At 46.3% G+C, this 19,476-nt stretch overlaps 3 protein-coding genes across 9 annotated transcripts in view; 2 read left to right on the forward strand and 1 right to left on the reverse strand.

The window, feature by feature from the left end:
- Positions 1-3,330, forward strand: part of METAP1D (methionyl aminopeptidase type 1D, mitochondrial) — a 73,563-nt gene extending 70,233 nt beyond the window's left edge. For all 3 annotated transcript variants that reach the window (XM_084643841.1, XM_084643840.1, XM_084643843.1), the window contains 3 exons: positions 140-187; positions 1,076-1,154; positions 1,284-3,330. In XM_084643841.1, the coding sequence (XP_084499967.1) occupies positions 140-187; positions 1,076-1,154; positions 1,284-1,362 (206 nt within the window). In that variant the 3' untranslated portion in view covers positions 1,363-3,330. The remainder of the gene's footprint in view (positions 1-139; positions 188-1,075; positions 1,155-1,283) is intronic.
- Positions 1-15,678, reverse strand: part of LOC311528615 (uncharacterized protein) — a 121,738-nt gene extending 106,060 nt beyond the window's left edge. For 4 of the 5 annotated variants that reach the window (XM_084643852.1, XM_084643846.1, XM_084643847.1 and 1 more), the window contains exon 1: positions 15,192-15,373. The gene's annotated coding sequence lies outside the window, so the exon portion shown is untranslated. Of the gene's footprint in view, positions 1-15,191; positions 15,374-15,626 lie in introns of those variants that run through there. The other variant, XM_084643850.1, reaches the window with a different exon arrangement.
- On the forward strand, positions 5,688-10,572 carry DLX1 (distal-less homeobox 1). Its single transcript, XM_084643845.1, has 3 exons — positions 5,688-7,323; positions 7,759-7,958; positions 9,039-10,572. The coding sequence occupies exons 1-3, from the start codon at positions 7,011-7,013 to the stop codon at positions 9,291-9,293; spliced, it is 768 nt and encodes a 255-aa protein (XP_084499971.1). The 5' UTR covers positions 5,688-7,010; the 3' UTR covers positions 9,294-10,572.
- Positions 15,679-19,476: the final 3,798 nt, after the last annotated feature.

Consider the following 19,476-nt stretch of genomic DNA (forward strand, 5'->3'; position numbering starts at 1 on the left):
TCGGATATTTAAAGGGAATTGCCTTACATGGTACCTGCGGGACAAAAAAGGGTTTCTGAAAGCAAGTGCTGGTTACATTTACTTAAAAAACAAACAAAAAACCCACCCACCAAAAAAGCATTTTTGTTTTCTTTTGTAGACAATGACAGTGATTTGTTAATGGAAGAGGGAATGGCGTTTACAATAGGTTAGTAACAGTTGCGAATGTTATTCTTTTGCTTTCTTTTTTAAAACCACATCCCTACCTTCTCTTTCTTTGACTATCTACTCTTCAGATTTTGGGATTTCGGTTAGGCTAACCCCATGGGAAGCAAATTGAAAACATCCTTTAAATTTTCATTTGTGAAATAATTCGTGGAAATAGTTGCCATGTGATAAGATCTGGGAGAGGAAAACCCCCCCCCCAAATCTTATTAAATAACAGGTTTGCTCCATATTTTTGTAGGGTAGAGACTTATCCAGCACATTTGGGAGCTGCCTTTGCAGAAATAGTACAATCTAATTCTGTTACCAAAGCAATGTTTTTACCACCAAGCTATCTGGTGACTATTTTGTCATTTGCTTCATGACAGGAGCTGTTGTGTGGTTTTTGATGTATTACATCCTAGCTAACCAGTCAGAATCCTTTCCCTGGAAGGTTGAATGTGCTAAATACCAATCATAGAAAGCTTAAGGGGGAAAAAAAGCCCTCTTCTCACTGTGTGCCTAAATGGCGCAGCAATTAGAGGGAAATAAGAAAATTGTTGTTTTGCTGATTTAATGAACATTTTAAGCCTGTTTTTAAAAATTCAAATATTTTAAAACTATCTGCTGTTTTTAGGAGTGGTTGGTGCTTTGGTTATTATCCACGGGGTCTTAATTAAAGCTTGATTAAAATGCCCTTCTTTAGTCTTTCACCAAAAAAAATACATGAATAACGTCATACTTCAGAGTTTCCTCTTCCTCCTCGTTAGTTCTTATGTTAGCGTAGCGATACAATTTCAAAACTCTACCTTTGGGGACCCTTTCTTTTCAGAAACAGGACAACGATGTGCTGTGGCCAGTTTAGCAAACGTTTTTTCCCCCCCTATTACAGAGCCAATAATAATGGAAGGATCCCCTGAATTTAAGATCCTAGAGGATAAATGGACTGCAGTTTCTGTCGACAATAAAAGGTACCTGAATTTACTTCTTATGTATTTTAAACTGTGGAATTGATCACTGACAGCCGGAAGGAATGGGTGAGTTTCATAGGCACTGCTAGCCACCTTTGCCCCCTAATAATTGCTAAATGTGTATTTCAGATCAGCCCAGTTTGAGCATACCATTGTAATTACATCAGGAGGAGCAGAAAGCCTTACTAAAGTATTGGAAGAATCTTAAGGTTGGCTCAAGAAGTGGCTGAAGTTACTATGCTCCTGGAATGCCTGTCAGCTTTACCAAGCCAGAGGAGGTTTCTGGAACTTTTACGGGGAATAGGTGCTGTGGCTCGTTAGAGGAAATGGAGTGGACAGCTTTTAGAGCAGATGTGAGTGACACATACTGCGGATCACTGCCTGATAAGTATTTAATACAAATCAGTTGATTTGTGTAAATCTTGAAGCTACCGTGCACACTCTAAAAGCAAGAAGAGTTTGGGTTCTTAATTATGAAGGGTGGGGGGAAGGGGGCAGATACACAAAGTTATTACTCCTACTTCCAGATGCTTCCACTGGACAAACACGTATCGGATGATACTTAGTAAATGCAAATGAGAAGACAGAGGGAAATGGTAGTTTCCTATTATAGCTGAACTGTGGAGAGCTATGGAACAATTTCCCTTCGTTGTGATGAGCACACTGCTATTTCCCAAGCTTGTGATCTACGCTACTAGGAAAACTAAATAAATAAATTCAAATACTTAATTTCCGAAATGCGGCCTTTGTGCTATCAAACACAGAGATCGTATTCCTCCAGCGGGCCTGCCCAGCTGCTCTCTGCCCTCTTGGCTCGGTTAATGTTTTTGGTTTTGTTTTGTTTTTTTTGCACACAAGAAAAAGTGATGAAAACGAGATTCCGGGTGAGCTAAAAAGCGTCTTTCCCTTGTTAGGATCAACCATCGCCCTGATTGGAGAATTAGCCAGCTTGCACATGTTATATTGAGCATTCCTTTTTCTAAAGATCTCAGCTCCAGCTATGAGAAACTCATTTCGCATTTTTGAACGTTTAGCAAAAATTAAGAAGTGGGTTTTAGGATCCAGACCCCTAGTTAGATGACCCCAGCTTCCCCTCCGGTGGTTGCTTATTTGGGGGAGTTTGGACTTTTAATAAGAACTGCAACTGTTCTGATCCCATGAATAACTAATAATTAATCCAGCTGCACCACTCCAAGATGAATTGCTAAAATCTCAGGCCGGACCTGTCCTGAAGATTAAGGTTTTGATCTGCCATTAGGTGGCTGCTAATCACCCTGCCCGAATGTATAAGTGTTTTGAATCTGGTATTTAAATACACTGGGTGCTGCTGCTGAGCTTGCAGATCCCCAGCCCCGGCACTGCAAAGTCAGAGATAGACAAGTGGCATTCAAAACTGCCACAAGGCCAATGCATCCGATGAAGTGAGCTGTAGCTCACGAAAGCTTATGCTCAAATACATTGGTTAGTCTCTAAGGTGCCACAAGTACTCCTCTTCTTTTTGCCAACGCCAATCTGATACCTTACTCTTCATCACTTGCCTTCTCTTTGCGAACTGCTTCCTTTAGCCTCTTACCAGCCCAGCGTGTCGTGACTGATGGGTGGGGGGTCAAAGTAACCGAATTCTACTAGATTTACTCTGCTGTTTGTTTGTTCTGGAACACAAAAAGCTGTCAACTCTGTTCCTTTCTTACAGCGGTTTTGGCAAAGCACAATTCTGACTTCCTGGAGCCGTGTAAAGGGATTTTTTTAGGCATGCAAAGTGATATTTTAGGCACTGCACAGTCGTTCTTTAGATTAATTTGGAAGATAGCTGGCCCTTAAAACCTGTACAAGAAATGATGGATCAAACAACTTTACTAATACCCAGAAGTTAAATAGTCATTGATCCCAGGAAGACGTAGAATCCATAATACAGTATACTGGGAAATAGATTTTGTTTCCTGAAGACGAAGGTTGGGCTACCAGTGCTTGTGTTTAGAAAAACGCTTTGCTATTTCGCCGTGTTGAAAGGTTTAATCCCTACAAAAAGTAACGACAATTTAGTAATGAAATAAAAAGAATACATCCCCCCCCACAAATTCCCACTGAGTTCTGGGTGCGTCAGGGATGTTGAATCGGCCTTAAATGTTAAAGTAGAAAGGTAGAACAATAAAATATCCTACCACCTTCCCCTTTATATGTGTCTTTTCATCTCATTTCTTATTCTTTACCAACAGTTGGGTTGTAAATATGAAATGTCACTTGTATTGGCCTGACTATCAATCGAGAATGGTAATATTTCAGCCTCCCAGATGAGCTGTTCAAAAGCGACAGGCAGTGGACTTTAGTTTGACAAAAACACAATTAGCGATTTACAGAAATGTCTAGTGATAAAGGTGAGCAGCAGCGTTCTGCATAGCTCTGTGGGTGATCAGCACGAACAATACAATATAGGGAGAGAGATAGACCGTTTCGATGTGATAAACTGCTGAACCAAAAAGTGATTTCTCCCCTCAAAGTGTAATCGGATTGCTAGCAATTAGTCCAGCATCTTGTTTTAGTCTCTGTTTACTCTGAGGTTTTCCCAAGTATAAATTTATTAGGACTGCAGGATTTTACCAACTGCTGTGGTAACAAGCTGTTTGGGTAGCAATTATACCGAGGTGATGGTATTTAGGGTACACATTTATAATCCTAATTATAAAGGTGACTACTAAAGTAAAAACGTTTCGGCTGTATGGGAAACCAACTCGGTTTTAAATACTTCACTCAGGCTATATGTTTCAGGCAGACATTATGAAGGAGGCTTACAAGGTTTTAATTATTTTTTCCCCGTTGATTTGCTAGCACCAAACTTTTCTCAGCTCGAGGATGGGCTTCACAATGCACCTGGATACCATCACATCCAGGTACACTTTTCGCTAGGGCTGTCCTGCTACTCCCCAGTGACTTTCCAAACAAGTAAATATTTGGGAGTCTTTGCATGGAAGAGCATATCTCTAGTCTGTGTTCAGAACCACGCAAATAAAGACAGGCTATCTGGGAACAGGTGTTGTGTACAATTACAGTGGGCTTTTGTGTTCCATGCTTCCAAAGGGTATAAAACCAAGCACAGTACTTGTTGAGAATCATAACGATCTTTTTGACTAAGTGAGGATTTAAACACACACACAAAACACCAAACCCAGTAAATAGAGAGGAGAAAAAGCTGAGCGTTTTCAGCCTGCGCTTTTATCTCTTGTGGGACATGCAGCTATCAAAGCCCCAGTGTCAATATTCTGAGCTCGTTTATGTAGAGCACGTTTAACAGAAGGGGGCAGATTCCGATCCCTTACACCACTGTGGATCAGGAATAAAGATAGTGAAGACAAGTGAGTTACTCCGAATGTCCACCGGCGTAACCGGGATCAGAATCTGACGCCCATGTACCCAGAGTGGAGTCCATCCATCCTATGGTCCAGATGTGAAAACACTCAGGCACCGCATTTATCTAGCAATGAACATCCTCAACTGCACACGCTTGTTGCTTAGTAGTTGACATATCTGCAGCTGTCTGGATAAATTACTCAGTCTGGCTAGCCAGTTCCCTTCAGTTTGACTATAGACATTACTTAATTATTGCTCATTAATCACACCTCTCCTAGATCTCGGGTAACGGTCACCATTCCCTCTCTGTCCAAGAACTCAAACCCGCCTCGAATGATCACTTACATAGCCAGGGCTGACAAGATGAGCACGGGGCAGAGAGCTGATGGCCAGCGGAGTCCATGGGGGGATAGACCATTGCCCCTTCTTCCCGCACCAATCCGCAGCTACTTTACGAAAATGAACTTTTCGCATCGCAACCAAAAAGGATATAAAACAGGCGCTAGGAAATGGGCAATTAAAACCGACAGAGCCACTAAAGCAAAAAAAAAAAAAAGAGCAGAGAGGCTTAGACTTGTCAGCTTGCACGGTCATTAGCTGGTTGCTTCAAACATCACCACTGCCCGAAGAGTTTACACATCTTTTAAACGCCGGCAAAGGTCTCTGATTGTATTTTGGGAGTGAGTTGAGTCCCAGCCACGCTTCCTGCCATATTTGTGCCCCCACCAGATACCCTGAGAGAGAAATACCGTGAGCAGGAGCTGCAGGAGCTCAGGGAAGAGAAGCCTCCACTAATATCTGTAACGACATCAGCAATGTGATTTGTTTTGAATGTTCATTTTTATTGGTGTTCTCCCTTTGCCAAAATGCGCTTGATTACATAGATTTGGTTCTGTGATAACTGCGCACCCTAGACAATCTAGGTGTAACCGAGAAAGTTCAGCTCAGGCCAGATCAAATCCCAGGCTGTTTAATGCTGAAAGGCTGCATGTTGCTATTAGTGTTAAATATATGGCTAATTATGCGTATGAAAATTAAACATCGGTGTTATGCTAATGGGGCCGCCTTCAGCTGTGGATCAGAGCACTTGAGACTAGCATTTAATCAAATGAATCAGTAACTAATACATCTGCACGTGTGAACTTTCACAAGATCATTTTCCTGTTACAGCCACACACCACTAAATTATGAAAGAAATAATTATCCACACTTTCTAATTATCTAACAAAGTAATTTGGGATTCAGCGTAGGCTTTCTGTGCAGGATCTCCAAAGTCGCACCTTGTCACCACGCACGTACACGGAAGTTTTCATCCCAGGTTGGGTTTCAATGCACAATTTAGGGAGGAAAAAAATTGAAAAGGTCCAGCTCAGGTGATAGCAAAAACTTAATAATAATTTATGAGATGGTATAAATCAGTGTGGCAGATATTAGTGATATTTGTGTGTGGGTGTATATATGAATGCAGAGAATTCAAAGAAGCATGCATTGTGGCTATGGATATGCGAGTATGTGTGTGTACACATTCACATACAGACACAAAAACTATATGCTAAAACAAATACAACCCTAACAGTATGCTCATTGCAGCTTAGCTCACACAATTGTCTATAGGTACTAGCTCCTTTATGGTGAAGTAGAAATCAGTGGGTGGCAAGAGGCCTTTAACAGGAGCCATTGGATCTAGTCTTGCTGTGAGGAGACACGCAGGGCCACCTTTCCCAGAGCACTGTGTTTCAGGAAGGACCAGGACTGTCCTGCCTGAGGAGCAGAGCAGCAGAGGTTGGTGTGATGACCCTCAGGGCCTCGTGCCGGGGAAGGGGGAGGAGGGAGAGATCGGAGGGGATTTGCTGTGACTCCTGCGTTCCCTTCGTTGCCTGACTGCGTCCTATGCCGTTTCTCTCCGTCTAGCGCAGACAAGGCGATTCCGCGCGCTTGTTTACTAATAGGTTCTGGACGCAGCGAATCACGGGGTGTCCGGGCTGGGGAGTGGGCTCTGGGGGGGTGCACTGGGGTCTCCCAGGAGGATGTGAAGCCCCCTGGCTGGCAGGCTCCCCGCCTGGAGTAACTTTGGGCCGCCCGCCCCTGGCTTGAAAGTCTCTCTCTCGCCGCCTTCATTGTGCGCCCCGGCGTTGTCTGTTCCAGATGATCACACGCAGGGGACGGGGGACGCTCAGCTCACCAAGTCCGGCTCGTCTCACTCACTAGGGTCCGGGCGAGCCCCAAGCGCCTTTGACCAATCCAAAGCGATTATGCAAGACGGCGGACCAATCAGCTCCACCAGCTCATGAATATTCATAGGCTTGGCTGAGTCAAAGCTTTTAGGCGAGTTTGTGTAGATCTACGGCATCATGCTTAGACTTTTCAAAGAGACAAACTCCATTTTCTTATGAATGGAAAGTGAAAAGCCCTGTTCCGCTTAAATTGGGTTCTTTCCTGTCCTGAGAAACACAACAGACCCCCAAAAGGCAGGCTGAAGAGAGAACCCACACACAGACCAAGCGACAAGAAATGACCATGACTACCATGCCAGAGAGTCTTAATAGCCCTGTCTCAGGGAAGGCTGTCTTTATGGAGTTTGGGCCACCCAGCCAGCAAATGTCTCCTTCTCCCATGTCCCACGGACACTATTCCATGCACTGTTTACACTCAGCTGGCCACTCTCAGCCTGACAGCTCGTACAGCACAGCTTCGTCCTTCTCCAGACCGCTGGGCTACCCCTATGTCAACTCGGTCAGCAGCCACTCGTCTAACCCCTACATCAGTTCAGTGCAATCCTACCCCAACAGCTCCAGCCTGACTCAGACCCGGTTAGAGGAGACAGGTAGGTGCACTTGGCTTTGGGGAGGGGGGAGGGGGGAGGGAGGGGGGGAGGGAGGTTGCTTGTATCAAAATATATCTATAAAAATAAAATAAAAATAATTAGTCAGAAAAGGCTGAAGCTCAGCGAGGATCAGCACACAGAGCACACAATGCCCGGCTGGAAAAAAATCAACCCAGATGTGCACGTATTAGTCTTCGTAATTATTTATTGCGTAGCGCTATAAACAATGTATGCAATTATGGGTAATTAAACCTAAACTGCAGCCTGTAAAAATAGCAAACTTTCTCTGGGAAGGAGCCTGGACTGCCACAATCGCCTGGAGCCTTTGTTAGCTCGACTTGTTCTTCACTTTTCTTTTCTTCCTTCTCATTATTGTTATTGTTGATGCTGCTTCTCTTGTTACTCCTATTTATTGTGCATCGTTTGTGGTTGTAGGGGCCGACTCGGAGAAAAGCACTGTAGTAGAAGGAGGGGAAGTTCGCTTTAATGGGAAAGGGAAAAAAATCCGCAAGCCCCGGACTATTTATTCCAGTTTGCAGTTGCAGGCTCTGAACAGGAGATTCCAGCAAACGCAGTACCTGGCTCTGCCCGAGAGAGCCGAGCTCGCAGCCTCGCTGGGACTTACCCAGACACAGGTACAGAGCCGCCGCTCCGTCCTACCCTCCACACAGCCCGCCTCATCGCTTTGCTTTTTCCTCTCTCCCCCCTTCTCTCTCCCTCGCACCGAGTGGCCCTGCCCTGCACCGCGCGCCGCCTTAGCCCGGCTTGTGGAAAGCTTGTCCCAGGATCTGTCCGGGGGCTTTGGGGCCACGCGTGGCCGGACTGCTGGAGCAATAGAGCTAATCACTCAGCCTTCCACACCCCAAATCTACCAGCATCGCCCTCCTCTTCCTCCCGGCCAGCCTTCGGGCCGGGTTTATTTGTGTATTCACTGTAAGTGCTTCGCCACAGCGTTTCTAAATTGATCCTCCCGGCATTTTTGAAAGGGGAGACGCGAAGTTTCCCACAGCGGAGGGTAGGTTTTGCCAGCTGTGGGCGCCTGGCCGTTTGGGGTCGGCTCAGTGTTACCTCTCTCGGCTAGTTTGGAGCAACAACAATAAAGCAAAGTTGCCTGCTCCGGGAGAAGAGATCGAACAAAACAAAATACGGTTTCACCCGCCCCGCTAGCAAAGGCAGGGGGAAGGAAACCCTGGAAATGAGCCTGCTTGGGATGAACAGCTCGCCCGGAGACTACAGGGAGCGGGGGGCCTGAGTTCATTTCCAAAAGGGACGATTTGTTTATTGATTGCATTACTGTTTCAAGCCCGTGCTTAAACTGTAACTCCAATGTATGTTTCTGCCCACGCGCACCCATTTTCTGGGAGGGGAAAGGGGGAAATGGGCTCTGCTAACCCCTAAATCTTTGCTTTGATAGCAAAATGCCGTGAGATTGCGAAAGGATTTCCTGCTGTAAAGGCAGTTTGGTTGGAAATTTCAAAGCCTGATCCCGGCTGTCCTAGTCCTTTGGCCAGTATTAGGGGTTTATTTGTATCAAACTTCTCGCACTGAGATTAGGAGTCAGGGCGAGCTAAGAACTTTCCATTATTCGGCAATAGAGGCGCTGGCTAGTCTCTGTTCTGGGCACACTGTCTCCAGACTTTTACACAAAGCCCTATGAACAATCCCGTCTCCCTCTGCCCTTCTTCCCATTCAGTAATGGCTTCATTGTATTCCAGGTGAAGATCTGGTTCCAGAACAAGCGATCTAAATTCAAGAAGCTAATGAAGCAGGGAGGGGCAGCTTTGGAAAGCAGCGCTCTGGCGAATGGTAGGGCGCTCTCGGCCAGTTCGCCCCCAGTCCCCCCAGTGTGGAACACCACCTCGTCATCGGGTAAGACCTCTACGGGGACCCCGGGCACTTACATACCCAGCTACACATCGTGGTACCCTTCAGCCCACCAAGAAGCTATGCAGCAACCTCAGCTGATGTGATTACAAACCAGTTTCCCCATTTCAAGCACTATCGGTCCAGAAAAATAAATAAGCCCAATCAATAAACAGAGGGGAAAAAGAGAGGGGGAAATAAAAAGAACAAACAATCGGGAAAGAGGTCTCTTGCCCACAGAGCCATTAACACTGCACTATAGCGTGGTGCAGACAAGCACAGATGTGATGCGGGGCTGGTTCCCAACTGCTGACAGCTGACAGAGCAGCCATTAGCTCAACCGGAGAACAGCCTGGGAGCAGAGAGAAAATCCGACCCTCGGCTTTGTGGGACAATCAGAAAAATATGTTTGTAGAGGAAAAAAGCTCTCCTCTGTCCTGTCTGTCTGTCTGTGTCTAGCCTGATGAAATGTAGGTCATTTATTTACTACCCCACTCCTCTTTAACGGCAATGCGAAAACAACCTGTACTATAGCCAGATATTTTTTCTTTGCATTTGCCTGTACCATTCACGACTCGTCTGTGTACATTTTTATTGTTGTTGTTAAAGGGAGAGATGGGGATTTAATTTATTGACTTAAATTACCACTGTAAGAGTGCTAGAAACACACGGACTATCTGGTTTGCAAAGGGCACTGTTTCAACGCACAGTTTACTTTAAACAAAACAGAACAAAAACAGCAAAAAGAAGGATGTGATTTTTAACTTTTACAATAACTTTTATACTTTGCTGGTGTGGAGAGGTTTGTTCCGAGTGGTCTGCATTTTTCACATCTCTAGAGTTATTTAGCAAAGAAAATAATACACATTATTTAATGGAAGTGGAATCATGGCAGCTGTTGATCGCTTTACGTAATGTGAAGAGAGGGAAAGGAAGGCAATAGTTCCCTATACTCAGCAGTTGGAAAGAGATGGCAGGGAAGAAGAGATGCCAATTGGCTCTAACGTGACACAATTCAGCTTTAAACGAAATCTCGAGGCTTTACCACAGAATGCCAATCTGAAGTCTACATGCGCTACTGAAGTGCAGGATCTGATCGCTGTACATATTTTATTCTTAATTATTATTATTATTATTATTGTTCTGTAAACACGTTGCACAAATTTAGCCTTTTTTCCGTTCCGTTTTGTGTGGCTGTAAAACATGATGCTTTGTGACCTGAGATCTTGACATTTGACTTGTGAAGTTCGGAAGATGTGATAAACTGAGATCAGTCGTGGTTAGTGTTCTATATGTCAAAGTTTAGTTTTATATTGAGAATGTTAACTTATTGCTTTGTATCTGGGGGAAAACACAAATCTTTGTACATAAGTTATAAAGTTTCTTTGAGACAGTAAAATTATGGTTTGGAAAAAGAGCCTCTGCATGCGTGCTGTTTTCTCACGTGCGGCGCTTGTAGCAGACTCAAGAGCACCGGGGATGGGAACCCTGCAATCCGATCTGAAGGGACATTGACAGACACTGTCAGCTGGGGTTTCACACTCTTTCCTCAGCAAGGGAAAGTGCAAGCCTCTTTCAAGCCTGGGAATTAGGCCTTGGCTAAGGGACCTGCGGCCTCTTCTATATATCTGAGAGTCGTGGAGACCAACCCACGTGGGAGACTTTCCAGAGAGAAAGATTTTAACCGGGCGAATAAATCAAGAGGTCTCATTGACAGATCTCTATCGGCATCTAAATAAGGGGCTCGGTGTGTTCCACACATGGGGTGTGTGTGTGTGTGCAAATATACATATGATATGATATAAGTGATATATATATGTAAGATCCCAGCGGGCATTTCACACAGGCAATATTAAGAATATCCTGCCTTCCGATTTCAAAGCGATCCTGTCTGTGGGAGATGATACAGACAACTCACACCGTGCAAACTCCTTTGGGTTTTATCTTCCCTTCATTGCAACTCGCCCACAGTCACTGGTTGCTTGTTGTTGTTTTGATGGGGAGAAAATAGACCTCGAGAGCGCAGTGGGGAATGTTACTCACATCAGCTTTGGCTACGTGTTTAGTCCCAATTCTCCGGCCCGGAGCTCCTCTTTAACTCATTTCTGCCGCCCTCTTGCCCCATCGTCTCCCTGTCTCTGTTTTGATGCATCCTTTGTCCTGTTCATTGCAAACGGAGGTGCTCCCGGCTTCCTCTTTTTGCCTCTCTTGGATTGGGCGCAGTCTTTTCCCCTAGGCTGAATGGGGGAGGAAGCTATGATGTGTTTGAAGTGAATGGTTAGAAGAAGAAGCAGGTGCTGCAGGAAAAGGCCGCGGTTTGGAGGAAAGAAAGTTAAAGCGGAGCTCAGGTTAAAAAAAAGGAGGGCTGACAAGTTCAAAGGGGCCTGGGCTGGGTGCTGGGGTCTGAGCGAGCACCTTGAGTGGCAGCCCCCTCTGGGCTTTAAAAGGAGGCTAACATGCTCCCTGCTCTCTAACCACACAAGGTGCGTTTACACCAGACGTCAAAAGCGGAGCGCCGGCATGGCAGAGGGCGAGCTGCGCCCGAAGCCAGCCGGTGTCCCAAGCGGCCTGGGGCCCAGGGCTTTGCTTTCGCCTTTCACGGGACCGACACGTTGTAAAGCGAGGCTGGGAGCGCCAGGACATCAGCTGGTACGGAGAGTTCCAGCTCTAGGACCCGGTGCCTCCCTTCAGGGCCAAGCTAGGGGCTGCTGGGGGGTGGCGTGGGAGCCGCCTCTGCCGGCTAGAAGGAAGAAGGGCTGAGCAGGGGAGAAAGGGAAATATTCCCCGTAGTCCCCCGGTGTGGGAGTGGGCGCGGGAGGCTGGATCGTTTGTTCAAGCGGGTGCCATAGTTTTGGGTGCCCTGGTACTAAAGCGGGGGGCAGGCCTAGCTTTGAAGACCCCAAGCAGAGTTTATCCAGCGGCAAATTATGCACCACAGGCTTTGCAGGCTCCGAAAATGTCTCCCGGTGGTAGTGGAGCTGCACTGCGCCTTGCCAGCTTTCCCGTTTTTCTGCGGCGGGGGCAGGTTGATGTGTGTCTGTGGTGGTGGTGGGGACTCCGGTACAAGGATTTGGCAAGTCGTTATTATGCAGAGGAGATTTTCCCTTCCTCCCCATGTTGGATCTGAGCAGTTCTGACACGCAGCTTGTGTGGGCCGTGGAGATTTGCTGTCCCTGAAAACTCACTTGGTCAGGGCAGGAAATGAAGGAGCATGTTTCTGAGCAAGCCGCCAGCAATCACGGGGATGCTCTGAAGGATACAGTTTGCCCTCAAACCCCCCAACCTTAAGCAAAACAATCGCCGCTGGAAATTTGCAAGCTAATAAGGCTATCAAATAGATATAAAATAGGAGAGTCCTGTCACAAATCAACTCAATGGAGATGTGGTGGGAAAGGAGCTCGAGCCCGCTACCTGGTTCTGTAGCTCACAGTAGCTAGGTTTTTTTGCAAAATTTAATTTTCTGACTAAACTAATCTGGCCACTTAAAGAGTTATTAAGACCGATGTTTGGGCTCAGATATACCAACTTATTAAAGCGGCTTTGCAAAGATCAGATGCCCACAGCTGTAATTTTGGTTAAAGCTTTATAAATCAGAGCAGAATCGTCACATGGTAGATTTGATCTGGGAAGTCGCTGCATCTGCTTTGTATTCCGATTGCAATGTGGGGATCTGCATGCAGTTTCCATAGTGGGGGGGAATCCCTCCCGGGAGGTTGTGTGGAGGAAGGTAATGATAAATTGTATCGATTTTGTTGTGACACGCACCCATTTTTCAATTCTTGGTGATGAGTGATCAAATGATGCGGTCATGTCTAATGTACGTTCAAAAGATAAGGCACGGGGTGCAGTTACTGCTAAACACAGGATTGGAGCAGGAGACTAAAGGGGAGAGATAAGGGAGATCCGCTGCATTTTGAGTTCACAGGGAATGAAAGATTCTGCCTGGAGAAACACTGAAGAAACACTCTGTATTTCCTGCAATGCCACCGGCTAAAATGTGAACACGAACAGCCCCTATCTGAACAATAATTGCCTGACTCAGTGGCTACATTATTTACAGATAATAATGCAAATCTCACACGCCCCAGCCTAATGCAGTCAGAGACCAAATGCCTTTGACCGGACAGGAACGGTGTGGTCAAGCATATTGGAACACTTTAAGATATATTAGCTTCTACTAATTCAATAACGTCTTGCTAACCGTTCAAATAGAGAAATTATTAGTTTTCTCTCAACTAGGCGGTCTTGAGTTAGAGTCTATTATAATTGTACATTTGAAAATGTTAATCTCAATAAAGATCTAATTAATTCTGCCTTGTTGCTGACAAGTAGTTCATCAAATATCTGATTCGAAGATTTTCATAATGAGGATATTAATTAAACTATGAATAATCCAAAGGTGTTTATATTGAAACAATACCTCATTACAATGATTAAATACTGATTTCGAATATTATACCTTTACCAATTGTCACCCTACAAACACAACCGTATGGATGGGTCTGTAAATGGCAAAATGCAATTTTGGGACATTTTTTTTCTTGTCGGAAAAAAATGTAGCCCTCATTTTCAAACACTTCTGAACTAGGCTACACACCGCTTAATGATGATCAAAATGACTCTTTTCTGCTAAAAAAGACCCCAAAGTGTGCGTACAGCTGCAAACCCAAGAGGGTCAGCATCATTTCACTGTATTCTCTTCTTGATTACAAGCCGAGCCCATCAAACACAACATAATTACAGTAATTTCAGGTTTATTTATTCTAATGCAGTTTCCCCATCTCTCTGGTAATTATGAGCAATTTTTTCGCCCAGGGAATCTTTTTGCATTAACAAAAGAGATAACGCACTGAAAGCCAAATTTGCTGTGCATTGAGAAAAGGGAAGGAAAAAAAAATAAAATAGGTGCGAGCTGCCATCTCTGCAATTCTCCTATATTGGAGCACTGCAAATTGCTTGCAGGTGTATGGAGCCAGACTGTCAATAGGAAGGGGCTTCCAAATTAGCAAATGCACAATGTCGAAGTAATGAAGACAGACTTAGCAAAACTGCCAAACAACAGATATCTCTTTAATATCTTCTACCAAAAAAATAAGAAAAAACCCTCTGGCGTGTCTTCTAGAACTCCCTGAATGGCTGTTGTACATATGTCAGTCTAATTGCAGAGCAGCGCACAGCCTCTGAATCTAGAAACGTTTTAAAAATCAGAGTCCAAACCAGTTCACATCGGATGTCTCCCCCCACGTGTTAAAAATAAATCCACATTTTGTCCAGATCAAATATCCTTCCACAGTCCGCTGGCTTCCCTGCAGCTCCCTCACAAGTTTCACAGCAGAGAAAAAGTTTGATTTGGCTTTTGGCTACCCCCGATATTTATTAATCCGTGAATAATTTTAACGTTTGCGAAAAATCACAGAAACCAGAAAATACACCCTAAATTCACTAAAACATATCAAAGAGGAAACTGTTCAGCTGAGCACCAACTAGAAGAAGAAACGGTAATCAATAAAACCAGGTTCCTCTTTTGTGCGTGAGGTTTCCCCCTCCTAACAAATTTCCCCACTCTGCATCGCAGCCTCTTTATTAAAACAGGTGGGAGGAAATATCGTATTTGATCGCACAGGTCAGCAGCTTGTGATCATCACACCGCTGCACGTTTGTCTGTAGTTCTGTTATTTCTGATTTTTTCCAAAGCAAACACTGAAATCCAGCAGCCCCGCACACACAGTATATGCTGTACACATCCACCAGAGACCCCTTGAACAGCAACATCTAGATTCCTCTACCGCCCCCCCCCATTGCACTATGAATCTTAAGGGATCTAGCATCAAGGTTTCTCCCCCCTTTTAATAATCTTGACACAACTGACAAGAAGTTTTGATGGAAGAATTAGTTGGTGCATATATAATCACTCCCCCACCCCCCTACTCCCCGCGCTGGGAACCTTATCGACACAGCGCATCCATCCACCCTTCAGAAAAATGAAACCGTGTTGCCACCCTTACCTTCAGTCTCAATTTCAGTTAATCTGGACACAATTCTGTGCTTTACAACAACTCAAAGGATGGAAGGCGGCATTTTGCTATGAAAGTTACAGGAGAAAGAGAGTGGGAGAGAGAATGGAGAGGAAGAAGAAAAAAAAAGAAAAAGAAGAAGCCAAGCACAATAATAATATCCCGAGAGTGCAAATGTGGATTGAAATCCCCCAGAGATGAAGATGCCTCGGAGAGCAGAGCCTTTTTTGCAGCTCCGCTCTTGCAGAATATGACTGAAATTTTCTGCTATATAGCCTCTGTCTTTATAGCTGATGAAAAAAATTGCAGATTATTAGCATAAATGTTTACTCTTCATTACGCTGATGACATTGTGCACTCGAGATCTTGGTAATCTTTGGGAAAATTATGAGTAATTTTTAAAAATTTTAAAGCAGCAGCAGTTACCATGCAATTCAGGCTAATTCTGCGTAGGCTCCGAACGGATATAATTATCGAGGAGTCAAGATGTTATGCTAAAAACTATGCATTGATATTCCCATTTATTATGTACATACAACTTTGACAATGTTGATGCTTGAAATAGCAGGAAATTGTCTTGCGCAAAAATTACAGTCCATATTAGGACATGTGAAATTGCGAAGAATTATATAGTAATTGCAGGCTTTCAGATGGGAGAGCCAGAATGCTCAAACTAGTGCAAATGTGGATAAAATTACAGATCAGAGCAAAAATTAGGGAAAAAGGGGGTCTGGGATTTTTCAAGTTGGCTATAGGATTCCGGAAGTGTCTAATGCCACATGATTGCTACAGCTTTAGGGGAGACATTTATGCCTCAAGTAACTCCTTTGCCAGAGATGCTTTAATTCAATTTCTCATGCCTTTTCTCTTAATAGGAGCAAATGAGTAAATTGCCTACCCATGGCAAAATTTCACCAGCCTCTCCCTGCAAATTTGCCAGGGAGATGATTCCCCTGGCTCAGGTTGGATTCCGGGCTGAGTCCCCCTGGACTCAATCTGGTAACTGAGCTGGAGAAGTTAATTACACCAGATTCCCTCCCACCCTTCTTCTTTCTCTGGCTCGGCTCCCCATCCCCCTCCCCACCCGGGCTGCAGCAGGGAGATCCGAGCCTGCTGCACAGCTCTGACCCACTGCAGGAGCCCTAGGGTGGCAGCCACCCCACAGGGAAAGAGGGCGCGGCGGGAGGAGCCCTTCAGCAGCAAGTCACAGGAGCAGTTCAGGCAAATCCGAGCACGCTTGCTGCTAAAGGTGCGAGAGGGTGGGGGAGAGAACTGAAATCTCCAGCCCCACTTTCCTCCGCACCTTTGGAGGCTAACCTTGAAAGCGCCCCAGCGGTTGCACGTTCCAAGATCAGCCCCCACCCCACCTCGGCCCCTTTATTCCGCCTGCAAACGTGATTTGCCCACCAATGCTTGGCGGCTCTAGGGCGCAGCTCTTCCTCCGGGCATGGGAAGTGTTCTGTGTTCCCGCCGCTGGCCCCTTGCACAGCCTAAACTCAATGTCGCTGGGACCCAGGCTGGACAGGGCTCACTGCTCTGGGGGCGCCTCATTTAGCCTGGATAAGGCGGGAAGAGGGGGAACAATAATGAAAGAGGAGTCTGAATGTAAAGTATCGCAATGTGTTTGCGCCTTCCCGCTAATGAATGTTCCGTGCGTGTAGAGCTCGCGTAAAGCAAGCCCAACGCAAAATAAATAGCACCCGAGTGACTGAGAGGGGGGCTGGTTTGGGAACTGGAAGCAATGGCTTGAAAGACGAGACACTGGGAAATGCCAAGGAGCGGCCAGTCCAAGTGGTATCTGGATTAGACGGAAATCAAATAAACGAAAAGGATTCTCAGGACAAGTCAGTCGGTCTGTCTGTCTTCCTGGCGCGATCGTCTAGTTTTCCTATTTCTCAGTGGGGGCGCTTACACGGCTATATATTTTGGACAGCCCCAGGGCGTAATGTAGCATCTTGTAATGTAGCAATCACTGACAAAGTACATCCCTGTTATGCAGAAGGTCCCGCTCCTCCAGGCGTCGGAACCCTGCTCCCTCCCCACATCCTGCTGTTACGCAGTGTCACCCAATCAACCGGGACAAGCTTCATCTCCAGCGCCGTAGACCTTAACAGCGCTCGCTGCTGCGGCAGGAGCCCCGCGCGGTTCCGGGGTGCGGCGGGTGCACGCTCTGCCTGGCTGCTCTGTGTCGGGACTTCATTACACAAAATACCAGCTTAGCAAATGACTTTCTTGGTTCCAGGTGTAAATCCACCCCGGGCCCTAGCGGCCTGTTGCAGCCTGGCGGGGTGAGTAGCGAGCGGGGAAATGCTTGGCGAACTTTTCACCTCGTGGAGCAAGCCCCTCTCTGTATTGTATGTGATGACCGCCGCTGAAATAAGGCGGTGTAAAGAGAGACGTCTTTTATTTATCAAGATACAAAAGGTGGGACTGCTTTTAAATGAGCTCTTGGCGCCTGGCGCGCTGTACACACGGTGCATTTCAAAGCAGGCATTAGGAAGCAAAAGCAGAATGTAAAAGGGCTCCTCCATTTCTGTACAAACACGGCTCAAGTGTCCCTTCAAAACCTCGCTAAAGAGGCTCGGAAATGGTTACACACAGAGGGATATTCCCAGTTTTTTACCCTCCAGGCTGAGTGGAATGAGGAAGCCGTCAAATCTAACCCACATTTCTGTCTCTGCTGATCACACTGAAAAGTTTGGGGGAAGGGATTTGTTTTTTGTTCGGTCCTTGCTGAACTGCAAAGAAACCAGGAAGGTTCAATGCCCATCATTTCCAGGGTATTTGAATTTGAAACTCTTCCTTCGCCTCCAAAGTGCCTGCAGAGCTCCTCGCAAGCGAGCTCCTCGCAAGCCTGGTTTTATTTCAGTGGTTTGCTTCCAAGCGAAACATGAAACGTATACCCCTGACCACAAATAATCATGTCTGGAAGTTTGGAAACTCCTGTGGCCCTGCCGTGGTTATCTAAGGCAGAGGCTCTTAGTTAGCTAGATTGCCCTTCCCAGCACCTGCCAATGCCTGGCTCTCCCCTGACACTGCTCTGGTGCAGGTCGAGAGGGATTACAATTAAGATTTATGGGTTTGATAAAGTCGGGATGTTTCCCGGTGGATGCAGGGGAGTTGACTGTTTCCCATTTCCATTTGTCATCAGCACATTTGGAAGGCCCGTTCATCACCGGGGGAGGGGATGTCTGCTAGGGGCCGGATCACAGGGCCCTGTGTCTTGGAGAGAGCTGCAACTTGTGAGAAACGTTTCCAAGAGCTTTGCCTGGGGCGGCTATGGAGACTCTCGCTTCCTCCCCTCCCTTCTCTGTCTCCCATGCTCTCCCGCTCCCTTTCTCTCCTCTGTCTCTTTCTTTCTCCCCCTCGGCTCCCATCTTTCTCTCCTTCCCCCACGCTCCGCTCTTCTCCTGACTCCCCCTTTCTTTTTCCCGTCCCTCCTCCCCTTTCTTCTCTCATTCTGCTCACTCGCTCCTCTTTTCCCTCCCTCCTCCCTTGTCTCCGTCTCATCCGGGGTGAGTGTGTTCGTAGCTCCCTGGAGCAATCTGCCCTGCCAGGCTCCAAGACTCCGCCGCGTCTACGGGCCAACCCAGCCCACCCAGCGCCTGTCCCGCCCGCCCGGCTCTCATGCCAAGGCCTGTTGCGTGATTCCAAGTGGGGCTGCACATTCCCTGCCCCAGGCGCTGTGGTTTAGGCCTCTTAATCATCTCGTCTGCAGCAGAGGCCTCAGCACCAGCCACTTCCCTCTACTCCCTGCGCCAGTTGGGGCTGAAGGGTCCACTTGCCGAGCAACAGCAGCAAGATCTACAGCGGCTCAACGGAGAAAAAGGCCGCCTTGGATTTGGACCCAAGCCTGCTTCCGGACAGGCCTCTTTGGTGCATGGCTTCATATCCTGCCCAAAAGGCTCTTTCATGTTACAGCCCTTTGGGGGCTACCTCAAAGATTAGCATGATTTTCAGAGCTGCTCTCTGCCCGAAAATGCCTGTGTCAAAAAGCAGCACCAGAGGCATGAGATGTTAGCACTGACGCTGGTGCATCTTGGTTAGAGCGGGACTCCCTCCCAGGGACTTTGGCTGGTGGTTCCGACCCACAGTTAGGCTTTGCTAAAAATAAAAGCTGTTGCAAAAGCTGGTGGCAGCAGAAGCATTTCCATCTTTTCCCCTGCAATGCCAACAGCGCTCTTTGGGCTATAAACAGTCCCCTGCAATAGTCACAACCCAAACATAGGGGCTCTTGAACAGTAAAGTCAAGTGACACCAACTAGTTGTGCTTGCC

This window comes from Lepidochelys olivacea (assembly GCF_965140295.1).
Source record: "Lepidochelys olivacea isolate rLepOli2 genome assembly, chromosome: 11".
NCBI classification, from domain to species: domain Eukaryota; kingdom Metazoa; phylum Chordata; order Testudines; family Cheloniidae; genus Lepidochelys; species Lepidochelys olivacea.